Here is a 14,127-nt window from a genome sequence, read left to right as displayed (position 1 = left end):
TACATACATACATACATACATACATACATACATACATACATACATACATACATACATACATACATACATACATACATACATACGAGTACACGCACAGATATATATATATATATATATATATATATATATATATATATATATATAAATATATATGTATGTATGTATGTATGTATGTATGTATGTATGTATGTATGTATGTATGTATGTATGTATGTATGTATGTATGTATGTATGTATGTATGTATGTATGTATGTATGTATGTATGTATGTATGTATGTATGTATGTATGTATGTATGTATGTATGTATGTATGTATGTTATGTATGTATGTATGTATGTATGTATGTATGTATGTATGTAAGTATTTGTCATGCCATAACAAAAACTGACAGACCACAAACGTTTGACACGAAGTTTTAATCTGTATTGTCCATAGCCTAGTGATATTTCAAAGACATATTAAAAAGCTTTCATTCATTCAAAACGTACATTGTGCATTAATAAAATATGTATTGTAAACGGATGACATCAATCTTCAAAATACATAAAACTGGACAAGTCTACATATATGGGCAATTATGTAGATTTGATGTAACTTGTTAGTGTGGTATATTTCGTAGTACCAGCACTCATGTCCATCTTCAGCTTATAACATATATACAGTCTATATAATTCCATAAAACTTTAAGTGTCAGCTTCATTCAATATAATAAGCAAAAATCAACCTGAGTCGTGGTATATTTGTATAATAAAGTCTCAAGTAATTTGAAACCCTTGAACAGGACAAGTACAAAGTAGTTTTTCACTCGGTAACATGGCATCAGATACATAAATTGTAGCACCTTCAGATCAGAGGGTGTGGTGTCGAATCATGGTCTACCAACTCCCCATTGCTGGAATACCAACTGACGGTTTCCGGAAAGGCTATTGACCGACGGCATGGGACAAGGTTTGCCAAATTCCATGAAAATCCAGTAGAAACAACCTTTCGGTTTGAGTTGACAGTAAAAAACGACTGGAATAACTCACGCACTGTGTATTGTGCTGTGATGTACTGATCAAGTATGTAAGGTAAAATGTTATAAATACATCATTTGTGCATAAAATCATTCAGATACTGCATTTGTAAATGTTATGCATTACGTTAAAATCATTCAAACTAAATGTCTGTGACGACAAATGTAGTTAAAATTCATTTCCCAGAGATAACCTTTGACATTTCTTAATACTGATAAAAGGAATGCATATTTATGTGCTTCTATGAAAACAAAACAAAACAAAACCAGACAAAACCAAACTTAGCAGGAAGTTCACTGTGCAGACTAGACAAACGAAGGCGAAGATATACTACTTTTATATGCGTATAGAATAATACATAATGTAAAGATTCTTGCGTTAGGACGTGATATATATATATATATATATATATATATATATATATATATATATATATATATATATATATATATATATATATATATATATTTCAGTGCACAAACTGAACAGGTGTTGAGTTTGAACATAGACTCTAGGGAAATTCTCTAGGCCTATGGTTTAAAGGTACCTAATTAATGTACAAAAACAAGTAATTAAATCCAGGGGTAAATAGAAACGCAAAAAATTAAGTGTTTGCTCCCGCTTACGCTAAAGTACTATCTTTAATAGCAAATGACTTTAAAAGAATTAAAAAAATATCGTTCGCAACACTCATCTTTGCTGCAAATAAAGTGCTATACCTATAACCCTTTTTAACAACTTTGATCGCTATTCAAACCGGGCCTTTAGGACGCCACCAACGACGGTTTTACTTGCAGTCTTCGCAGTAAGGCTGGTCACCTTTCTTGTAGAAAGACTCGCCTTGCAAAAGTTTCTTGCAACCCTACAAGAGAAACAGCACAAGACAAAGTAAATGGACCAATGTTCAGTACGATCAACTATAGAAATGTGATAGTTGTGTGTTCAATTCCGTGCCGTTACTAATACTTGCTTGAACAAGGAAAACATATTCCAAGTTGCCGCTTTTGCAAAAGTTGGGGAGAGAACATGATCGTGACCGACTGTAACCCCGAATAAGGACAGAATGTGCTTATAATAAGCCCATATCATTATCAAAAACAGACCTAACTTTTATTCATGTATATCAGTCAACAGGATTACGATAAAGACAACTGAAAAACAGAGACTTCAATATATGTAAGCGAATGACCAAAATGGGGGCGTGTATATAGTAACCACCTGTTGATTTCAAGACGCTGGTAGAGATCTGTCGATGACTATGTACAAAGACAATACAAAGTACCGTGCAAGCAGCCATAGTCTTTCATTCGTTTCGTGTGTGAAATAGTACGCTCATTTGTTTGATGAGTAATTCGGAAAGACAGAAGATAAGCAAATTTGCATTCTACATACTAGGGCATTGAAGCGCCTCTATGATGACGTCATTATTATCTTATTAATATGCAAAAAAATAAATATTTGTCCGCAAATTTCGATTGCACATTCAAAACGACGAAGACAACTCCATAGGCGACTGCTGATGCTACAATGAAAACTAGAAACGATTATCAATTACGACAACAGCCAGACATGCGACCTTGACAAAATTTTTCCAAATTTCCGCTGTTTCTCTCGTGCAGCTATATTTGTTAACAGACCTGCATCCACGAACGGCCATATACTCATTTCGACAGCCAGTACAGTACAACCGTCTCGATTATTTTACTCTGTCGGTAGAATGTGGTTTGGCGACAGATATTAGGGTCCTTTGAAATTTGTTCAAAACTTTTCAGCTCTGCTGCTTGTGGGGGCTCTTTTGAAACTCTTGGCGTAAACAATTCTTTCCATAGCGTTAATTTTCGAAAATCGTCATTTCCCTCCATAGAGTCAACACAAATATGGCGGCCATTTTGAATTTCAAATATCGGTAAAATGTTAGGTAATTTGTTTTTTCAAGTATCAAACTTTGCACGGTGACCCCTGATTTTTAATCTTGATTTGGTGAAACAAAGGTTGAAAGTTTCATTCTGGAATGAGCAAAAGTTTGAATTTTTTCATCTCTGAGGCGCATACTAGCCTATCTCGGCCTCCCTCAGTTTTGTGCTACTCTTTCACGGTTTCGGGCACGGTCGCAGAACTCAACATGTTGAGCTCTGCTCCCTTCGACTTACCCCGCATTTAAAACATCCAGGATGCCAGGGATTGTCCAACGCCTCGATCCATCGAGTCTCAATCTTCTCCTTACATCCATGACACTTCTCAGGCTTCTTCTTCCCTCCAAGAAACTTCTTCTCATAATCTTACGAAAGGAAATTATCAACAATCTTACAGAGTTAAGGCTTATTATATGAGCAAAAACTGATATAAATACATGCATGCATGCATGCATGCTTGCTTTCACACAGAGACATAATACATAGATAAATAGATACATAGATACATACATAGATACATAGATACATACATACATACATACATACATACATACATACATACATACATACATACATACATAGTATATACTGTAGGCTTGACGCTAAATTATTGCCGATGACGTAAGACTGAATTAACTCACCCGCTTTGCAATATGGCTTTCCGTCCTTTGGAACGAATGGTCCGTCGAATGGTTTCTTGCACTCAGTGCACACAAAACACTTTGCGTGCCATTTTTGCTCCATGGCGGAGATTATTTCCTGGAAATAACAAGAAAATGAAAGATCTTTACCTCCTCTTTCAATATTTTATGATTTCAAACTGATTATTTTATATTGCTATTTACAACTGCGACTTTCAAATAAATCTGACAGTAACTTACGCCACTCACGTAGTCACTTACGCCGCTCACGTCTGAGGGCGCTGTCCTTCGACGAGAAGAGCGCGAGAGGCCACCTGTTACAATTAATCTTGCAATAAATTTAAGCTACACGGCTGTTATTCTGTGTTGAGGGAATAGCAAAACTGGCGATCTTCATGCCTTGCAAATTCATCACGTCGGCTAATCGAGTCATTCGAAAACTTCAGCTGAGTTTTAATACAATATGATAAAGAGACTGTAGTCCTGACTCGCGACGAGTCGGAGCCATGATCTTCATTTCTTGAGCTAACCTGTCTGTCTTGCATGTGCTTGTTGTGTGCATAGTTTTTGTACACGTGTCTTTCACCAGGTATTAAACTAGATGCCGTGCATATAACGCTCCGTCCAGGTTGCCTGGGAAAGGTGCTTCGGTATCTTTTGAGCAGCTATTACATCCTGACCTGATTTCTCATTAATTAAACTTACACCGATTACTGGGTCGTCACATCCTGCGCATTTGGACGCTTCTTTGGTTTTGTAGCAATTTTCGCAAAAACACCTTCCGTCCTTGGTTTCATAGTACCGGGTAATCTCGTTGTTGCAGCCGGAACATTTGATTGGACCACTGCAGGAAATAAAGGAAGTTGTAAAAGAGTTGATATATCAAATGTGGTAGACTTGTTGTAAGAGAAAAATGAAAAAGCTATATAATCTAACTTTGTGTATTGTGATCCAAGAATATAATATCAGTCTAGGTACATCAAATAAAACACTTTTGGAAAGTAAAACTACTGTATAAAATCCAAACTGAGGTCTCGGAGCTACCTCTCGCGAGATTTCCGTACTCGAATAGGTGGACGCGAAAACTGCATCTTCACTACAGTGTTGTTTTCTTGTTGAAATCGAACCGTTAGATCTGAACACAGCAAACTAAATCTTTTGATGAGTGAGTTAAACATGGAGCAGGCTTTAATTCGATGTCGACATAACCCATCCTGTGTACTACAGACCAGAAGGTTTCGCTGCGGACGTACGGTACGAGTCGGTGTTGAAGGGAAACCGTCATCGGAACTGCGCTTGTGCGAGTTTCTTGTTAAATTTTACAAACAATGTATTTCGTGCACGATATCTAGATACACCTCATCATCAAAGCTGCAACGTTTAAATTATACGATGTAGATTATGACAGACATGTTTAACTTTTATCTGACACCATTACACCTTGGATACAGTGTTTACATTGGCCGTATGCGTCCCATACGACCTTTGAGCGCAGTTCCGATCACTGTATGGATATTCCCTTTAATATGTGATGCACACCGGGGGCAGGTTTTTCACTCTCGAGATTTTACAACACCGTGACTTTTCTGACTTTCTTCTCGTGTTGACTGATATTGAATTCTATTGAGTATATGACGTGTTCACCGTCTTGTTTCTGTGACGCTTGAAAATTTTAACTTTTGCCCGTAGAGTAGACTGCCCTCCCGCCCCTCACCCCTACCCCTCCCCCGTCCGTCGTTTGGCTTTTCTCGGCAGCAGTTACAGGCCGAGGGACAGCCTACCACTAACGCGGCCACGCTGAAGTTTATTTCTTCAATTTATTGTGTTTTGATGATATTGATATGACCACAGATTTGGAGCAAGTCTACCCGTACTAGTTACAAATATAGCCCAGGTGTGGCGGTCCCTTTGTTATTTATCTATGTAACCCCTAATGTTTGCCCGGTGACCCATGATTTTGATTATCCATCATGGAAGATCTAGAGATGGTTTAACAGTTCCTTGAGGAAAGTCTGGGCAAACATTTAATATTTTCTCTTTCGAAGCGCGCACTATTTTTAGGCCCCGCGAACTAAAACTTTGCGTATGTTTGTGTTTCACGAGATCAAATTGCAACCTCCCTTCCTTCATATCCACGAGTTAAACACATTGAACTTTATCAAAGCGGACTTGTCTCCCCAAGTGTTCCATCTGTGTGTGAGTGATAAGGCCAAAAAACATTATGTGTCTTTACGTTGGCATACCTTCCAAGGATGTGCAAAAATTCTGTTCAGAGGGATTTTAATGGGGAAGTTCTGGTAACCGAAAACACATAGTTTTTATTTGACCTAAATCAAATCTAATTTTAACTGTCATTTTCGATGCAGTATATCATAACAGCTATAGCGGCGCATACATAAAAGCTTCACCAAACTATAAAATTTTACTGCAATTTTTTTTTGTAAATAAAGAAGGTCAGCTTATCGTGCTGCTTTTCGCGCGCCTAGCGATTTAGGGCGCACCAAATGAAATTATTCAGTTGTAAAACATTATATATATAGAACACCTGTACATTACAATTTGAATTAATTACACGCAGGAAGTAGGGTGATTTGACCTAACCATAGATTAAATGAACTTATGAGTATATGTAAGTTTCAATCTATCAGTACAAAATATATAATTTTTTCCAAAACGTCGTCACCCAAAAGTCGAACCCAAAGACGAACTCTTGGACCACAAAGTTCCTGAAGACAGATTTGACACATTTTGCTTACGTTTTCTTTCCCTCGCTTGGCTGACTGCCACCTCCTCCGCCGCCGCCGCCGCCGGCACTCGCTGGTTGGACATCAGCAGGGTTGGCAGACCTGAAAGTACGAATAATGTGAGATGGGACTGGGAATTGAATCCTCAGTGAGTTGTCTGGCCATGAATTTTATAGGATCCGAAAATTGCACACCATCAACCGAATAAATTCACACTGAAGATCAGAGGAAGCGATGTAGCCAAACGTTCTAAGAACTTTCCGCAGATTTTGACCATAAAAACTTTCTACAAGTGTGTATGACATTAAAATGCAGAATGCACCTTCAGGACAGATATTCGGACTCTCAAACTTTTACAATATTTTTAGTCAAGTGATGGGGGACTCATTTTGAAGTTCAAAGAGCAAAATAAAGTTTTCACCGACTTATTTTTGCGAAAATCGAAAATTGTATTTTTCTCCGTAGAGTTAACACAAGGATGGCAGCCATTTTGAATTTCAAATATCGGTATATTGGCAATTTGTTTGTCTCGTATCAAATTTTGTAGGGTGAACCCTGATTTTCATTCTTATAATTTCGAAAGAGATTGGTTTGAAGTTGAAGTTTGACAAAAAGGTTAAGTCTCTCATTTTCGAGGCTTAACCGACTTACCCTTTAAGGACATTGGCAGCGAAGTCGCGAAGCATGTTGCCAGGCGGAGAATAATTAGCGACTATAAAAATTCGTCCATCTTTACTCTTCGCTTTACCCATACCAAACTCTGTTGTGCTCTTCCAGACAACCTGAGTAAAGTGACCTTGTTGAGACAAACAAACAAATGCACGCGTGTTACTGAGTATGCAGAGATTAGACCGAGCACTCGCAGTTGGTGCAGATTACTAACAATTTTGGAAGTGTGTTAATAGGTGTGCGTAACTATAGTTGCATTGTCACTGTTGTTTCCGCGAAGAGAAAAAAATGACAGACAAAAGATAACAATTATTCCGTAATTAAAAAAAAATGTTCATGCAAAAATTGAAGGAGAGTCGTTTTTCAGTTTCGCCTTTAAAGGTATACTGTTACCTGTTCCAATTTTGCCACCGTTACCATGGAATTTCTAACCAATCACAGATTTTTAGCGGGTGGCTGCTTTTTAAAAATAGCGCCCTCACGTGGGCATTTTGAATACCAAGGAACGCCCCTTTGACCGTATATGGGCATATTTAGATTACGGGTGACTGTATACCTTTAAATTCGATAAAAGAAAAGCAATGGCGGTTTTCCTTGTTAGACAAGTTTTAGATATAGCAGTGCAAGCTTCGGTCATGAAAGTCAATATTGAAATATTGGACATTTTATGGCGGTTTCACTGTGGCGTTTTTATGATGTTATTGTCAGTTTTTCCTCAAGCTGTCAGGGTTAAAGAGCATGCATTATTATTTTATGTCAATTTTGCATTGTAAGAGGAAATCACGCACCACTCTGCTGGATTATCAATTATGTACACACATTGCATCAGGAGATAAGCTTTGAGTGGTGACACGCAACACCTCCATGGGCAAATTAATTATGACGTAACACCCAACCGGGCAGTAAGAAAAACCACGGACTTATATGAAAGTGTGGACCGAACCAGGTAAAATTCTACGAACAACATATGTTGTCAGAACGCCATAACTCCACTGAAGCCATTCAACAGAACGTGCTTGGCGCTAGGGGGTGGGGGCAGTAACCCGTCAAAAATGTACACTTTTGCACACGTGCTTGGTGTACATTGTCCAGTATGGCAAAACATTGATGATACTCCGTGTGTCAATGGGGCCTCATCATCATAATCTTGTCGCCAACAATCATCGAATCACAAGGTCAGCAAATATTCAAAGAGAATTATATAATCAAGCTCTTTCAGGTTGATGGGGAAAAGCAGTGATAATTGCGTACATCTTACCTATTCCTGATTTGAACCCGGGGTTATTAAAATCATAATCTCTTATTTCACTGTACCAGTTTTCAGTCGCTTGTTGGCTAAAAATGAAAAAAAAATAAAACAGACGAAAGTGAAACTTAAATTAAAGGGACAACAGCGGTAACGAGTGGTGATGTTGTCATCTTATTTGTGTTGCACAGCTAATATAGGCACAGGCGGCCCAAACACTATTAATAAGCTTATTATTGAGTTTTTCTCAGTTTTCTCTATCTGTTCTTCTCCTTTTCTTCAGGCTCTGACTAAAAGAAATGACTTTATAGCCTAACTTAGCCTCTTGACTCTTTATTTATTTTACACCCCAACACATGGGCGTTTATCTCTCATATACACACATCTTGTAATTAATTAGTCAACATGACTAATTATGCTAATCCGTGGACTTATCAGGATTTTATAGGTTGTCAACATCGCGAAAGATAGGAAAGGTTACTTAAACGGGCTCCTTTTTCATTTACATCTCTATCTTTGCGATGTTGACCAACCTTGATAAGTCCACGGATTAGCATAATTAGTTGTCTTGACTAATTAATACAAGATGTGTATATGAGAGATAAACGTCCTTGTAATGGGGTGTAAAATAAATAAAGAGTCAAGTGGCTATAGGTTAGGCTATATAGTCATTTATTTTATTTACTACGATCAGTCAGAGCATGAAGAGAAGGAGAGGGACTGACAGTGTGACAGGGACAACTGAGAAAACTCAATAATGAGCACATTAATAGTGATTGGGCCGCCTGTGATATAGGCTATCTCGTTCTGCCATTGTAATGTAATGTATGGGCTTTGCTAACACGAGTTGTTTACAATCTGTTGGGGCTGAGGTATAGTATGTAATATGGTTGTTGAACGATCTCACGGTGGGTCTGACGACAAAGGTATTCTAGCCTGGACTGGAATTTAGATGCCAAACGTAAGATAGGGCATTGTACTCATACCAGACTGATTCCCAAGCAAAGAACTCGCCATTTCGACATAATTTTGGGAGTAGAACAAGAAACGGTAATTTTACAAACAGAATAAAAATACATGGTTAATGTTTCAAAAATTACAGCTAACGGAGCTTTGTAAGGTCACCCGGGTGTTTCCCATTTGACAATAAAAACAGTACGGTCGTAACCCATGTGTTTATTGTCGATTTAAATATATATGGTGGGTATGATTAAAAATAGACACATTAATTATATGGAAACGACCAAACAAGCAAACTGTGCAATATGGCACATGGAACATCACTGACAAAATTACTGTTCTGTGTATTAAATATCTGTTTTGACAGATTTTATTTAAAAGTGCATTTTTTGTCGGTTTCAACTCGGATAAATTTAGATTCGTTATTGAAAATTTGGGTCAATTTTATGCTCTACAACACGGAGATACTGTGATGACGTAACACCAAGTTACATTACGTATAAAATAAATTTGCACAATTACGGGCATTAATCACGGTGCTGTGGCAAAGAGAAATTTCCAATGATGAAAATAGTTCTTTTGTCTAACTCTCCCTGAATTTGATTCTGTTTTCCATGGGCTGTTACCCACCAGACATGTCGTAGTTTCCACTTCCGTATCCAGTGGCGATGTTTTCGCCGAACTCCCTGTTATTGCTGTGTTGGAACCTGCCGGTCTTGGCCAGATGATCGGCCCACTCCTGAGAGAAGTCGGCGCATTTTTTGGACCAGGTCAACGGTGGCGAGCCGTGCACTGCCCGTAATTTGTTGTGGACCTCGAGGGCTTCTTTATGGAAAGCGTTCATCCTTCAATAAACGGAGAAATGAAAGTTCGTGAATAATGCTTCATTAAAAATTGGCATGTTTGCATCATAACAGCGCCGTGTGCAAGACGGACGTGGGCCATAACAACACCAGCAGCAAGAACTCAGCGACCGGGCGCAAAAAGCATGCGCGTACACGCCCCTACTAAACTTACTCGGGGTCTTTGCTTTCTGGCAAAAAAACCGCCGATAGATGCTATAATGAGCATTCAAAAAACACAGGGTAATTGTACACAGAAGGTTTCATCGATTTTGTACATGTGTTGACGAATGGCGACATCTTTTTCAGTCAGTGTCACATGTATTATCCGAAACCATCTCATTCCGCGGCATCATGCACTCTCTGAAATACCCGACGCAAATAGTGTTGATACCTTTAATACGTGGCCCTGGAACCGATACATTAAGATGGAACATTATTAACATACATGTAAAAAATGACAGGTCTGCTTTTAAGCAAAATATCGAGATATGTATACACAGATGATATCAAACAGAATGCTTCACGTAAACCGCAGGTGACATTGTGCAACTAAGAACAATAACTGACGAAATTTTATAAAATGGGATTTTGAATTCATAAACTCAGAGAACCAAGGGTCCATGATAAAATGTACCTTAATCCGGCCGTGTTGTTCGGTGTGGCGTTTGCTGTATGTTGCAGGTAAACAGCCTGAGAACACCGGGGGTAGTACCCTGCATTTATAGCCTTGATTATAAATATACTCGGCTTTTTAGAATCGTTTTGTCATAAATTTAGATATTCAGTATTCGCAATCAATTATTCCGAAACAGATTAATAGAATCTGTTCACGTTTCTCAATGGTGAAAGTTTCTGATGGTAAGCGAAAAATAAATACTGCATGAATAACATAGCGGTTGACCCCTCAATAAGGTCAATATTCTAACGACCCGCGAGAACTGTACGTAATTCTCGCGTAGTTACGTAATCAAAATTCGATGACGAACGACCTCGCCACAATAGAATTAGTGAATGCGTTATCGATCCTTTCTTTTAGATTTCAGCGGGTTTTTTTGCATCGCAAAAAATGGTACTCATCCAGGGAAAAAAATTACATTCAGCTTCTAAATTAAGATGAACGCATCTCAAATAAGGCTACTTATAATGAATCTGCGATTTACATATGCGACAGCGATATGAGGGCGTTGCGCAGGAGACGACACCTAGCGTTGAAATGGACACGGCCTTCAGAGCATTGTTTGCAGGCTGACACATGCAAGGAAATCAAGTTCAATTGCAATTTAAACATTTAATCAAGCGCGTCATTCACTCCCTGACCCTCAAACAAATTTACTCCTTCGTCTCTTTATCAGGTGTGTGTATTGTAGCTTTTTTGATTGTGTTCACACCTGTGACTGTATTACCAGATGTTGTTTGAATCATTGAGGTGAAGCATGCATGCATTATCAATCAATCAATCAATCAATCAATCGATTGATTGCTCCTGTGTCCTTAACAAGCTCTGCTTCAGTGTAGTGACCAGTGGAGCGGTTCTATCCTGTTGTGTGTTGACGTGCTAACAAGAACAGAGACAAAGCAGTAAAAGTCACCCTGCCTGTCAGTTCAACAAAAGCGCACAATAGTATTAGAATGATCCGTTATCAGCTTGGACCTGTTTCGAAACTTCGCAAAATTACGACCCTGTGAGGGTACATTAGCAGGGTACGTACTAGCTGTAATAGTATAGCCGACAAAGAAACCAGGATCCTTCTTCAGGACCTTGCCCTGATCACACGAATCATGGGTCAAGCAAGCTATGTAGGGCATGGTCGCACGATTTAATGGTAATTCATAATCGGTACAGTCCTGTTTGTTTTGCCTCAACCGTTATTTAACGTTCCACCATGATTGCAAACTGTATCGTTGCCAAGCAAACAATAGTATATAACTGTCCGACCCACTGCCATGCACGCAGTCCCTGGTGAACGGACGTCATTTTGCATTTGCACCGACCATGTCCAGTTGTGTTGCTGATATGGAAACCGTAAAAAAAGTGGTCACATTACGAATATTGACTGGACATGCCAGGTCAAAAAAACTAGGCAGACTTCAGGTGTTTACTTCGATAAAGACTGACCAACGTCAACACAACGTCAATAGTGAGCTCATTAAACTGCACTCTGGCGTGGGGGAGGTTGAGCCGGGCAATGGATAAATGACTTGAGTGTGCCAAATCCGATTTGGAAAATTTCAAACAACTTCGAAGATTTTGTGATTATGAACCAACTTACAGCTAAAAACTTTGACCGGGGACCGCAGTTTTCTTTATGACAACGAAATTTAGGTCGATTGCACTTATCTTTCTCGATATCGAAAATTCCTATGCATTCTGGCAACAGCGTCCACCCAATATTGACAGGTATAAACTGATAAAGAAGTAGCACGCCCATTCTGTCGATTTAGTCCTTCTCCCAAATCCGTTCGAATGAACGCGAAGGGAATTCGCCTCTCCGATATAGCAGCGTTCAAAGTGAGCAACTTATCAAACTGTAATAACATTTAAGCAGACGATTTCATCCTTGCCAAACAACTTTCACGTTTCAATGAGCCCCGGCCCCAGTCCTGCTGATCGTATACACTATAAAGCAATTGTAACGCTTATTATGTATTGCCGCTCTTCTATTGTAACGAAAATAACAATAGAGATGTGAAATTGTAACGATCACCACAATAGCATTGGCACATATGCAGGGTATTATATAGGCCACGGGGACCTGCATCATTATCACTCAGAGGAGGTCAAATCGGGGTCATCATTGCCTGCTCTATCATACCACTTGAATGGCAATCCTCGTGCTTTGCAAATTCACTTTGAGTATACAGGTGGCTCCTTACTGTCGGTATAAGGCGTGACGTCGCATTTTTTTATTTTAATTTATGATGTTACATTTGTCACTCGAAATTCTTACTGGTCTTAAAATGTCAAGTTCCCTTCGCAACGGCAAGTAGATCTAAATCCTCCGAGGAAGAAGGTGACTTTGATATTATTTGATGCAATTTACTCACCGAACTGGACGTATTTGTCGTCTGATAACAATCTCTCCTAGAGGGAGGGACACTCAACCCCGATTTAGTTCTTACTACAAAGCATAAAATGTACAACTTTTCGGAAAATTGGGGATCAAATGTCTACATCTAGCTAAAATTCTGGTATCAAAACTTAACATTTTCTTCAAAATGATTGGTCTGTTAAAACTGTCCCAGAGGCAAAAAACAAGGGTCAAATCAAGTCTACATTTCCTTGGTAAATGTCTTCTGGGGCGAAAAGGTGGCGTGAGAGGCCAAAATCATGGTACATATGTGTAAACCCTCCCCATGACAAAATTCCTCTAGGGTCGTCCTGTCAAGAATAAGATCGCTAGCGTTCGTACCTCGCACGTTGTGAGAGCAAAGGGCAAGATTCTTTTGTTGCTACGGAAACAACGACCTTTGTATATAATTGCAACAATATTTGAGGTTAAACACAGTACTAGTAGGCAGATAGCGTAAGCTATAACACCATGAGAATCTAAAAACGACCTTTAACTAGATAGACATTTTGTTGGGTGATCTCATGGAGAGGTAAACAAAAAGAGGAGAAATATGTACAAATTCGGACTGACTATCCATTGGGTGAAACTAAGGTAGAATACACTTCGGGGACAGATATTTTGAAACTTTTTCAACTCTATTATGATCTTCCACTTGTGAGTGTTCATTTTGAAGCTCTTTGAGTGAGAAAAACGTTAACTGTCTTTGTGTTTTGAAATCGAAAATTTTATGTTTCTCCATAGAGTTAACACAGGGATGGCGGCCATTTTGAATTTCGAATATCGGTAAATCTTTTGACCCCTGATTTTGATTTTTGATTTTGAAAGTGAATGGTTGAAAGTTGCCTCTAGGAAAATTTGACCGAAAGTTCAAGTCTTTTACTTTCGAGGCGCATACTACCTTAAGGACGGACTTGACCGACTGCAGTAGCCTAATGTTTTTTTCATGGTAGCCTGGTGATCAGTACCGCCGCTAGGTAGCCATTAGGTGTTACATTATACAACTAGTACAAATATGTAGCA

At 38.8% G+C, this 14,127-nt stretch overlaps 1 protein-coding gene across 4 annotated transcripts in view; it reads right to left on the bottom strand.

Annotated features, from left to right (window-relative positions):
• Positions 1-403: 403 nt before the first annotated feature.
• The window catches only part of LOC139114149 (PDZ and LIM domain protein 7-like), a 30,517-nt gene continuing 16,793 nt past the window's right edge, over positions 404-14,127 (bottom strand). For 3 of the 4 annotated variants that reach the window (XM_070675699.1, XM_070675700.1, XM_070675702.1), the window contains 8 exons: positions 9,822-10,036; positions 8,244-8,320; positions 6,968-7,112; positions 6,329-6,418; positions 4,278-4,416; positions 3,573-3,690; positions 3,169-3,296; positions 404-1,880 (listed from right to left, as the gene is read on the bottom strand). In XM_070675699.1, coding sequence (XP_070531800.1) covers positions 1,806-1,880; positions 3,169-3,296; positions 3,573-3,690; positions 4,278-4,416; positions 6,329-6,418; positions 6,968-7,068 — 651 coding nt within the window. In that variant the 5' untranslated portion in view covers positions 7,069-7,112; positions 8,244-8,320; positions 9,822-10,036 and the 3' untranslated portion in view covers positions 404-1,805. Of the gene's footprint in view, positions 1,881-3,168; positions 3,297-3,572; positions 3,691-4,277; positions 4,417-6,328; positions 6,419-6,967; positions 7,113-8,243; positions 8,321-9,821; positions 10,037-10,670; positions 10,825-14,127 lie in introns of those variants that run through there. The other variant, XM_070675701.1, reaches the window with a different exon arrangement.

The sequence above is a fragment of the Ptychodera flava genome, chromosome 16 (assembly GCF_041260155.1).
Source record: "Ptychodera flava strain L36383 chromosome 16, AS_Pfla_20210202, whole genome shotgun sequence".
In the NCBI taxonomy this organism is placed as follows: Eukaryota; Metazoa; Hemichordata; class Enteropneusta; family Ptychoderidae; genus Ptychodera; species Ptychodera flava.
This window is presented reverse-complemented; position numbering and strand designations above follow the sequence as displayed.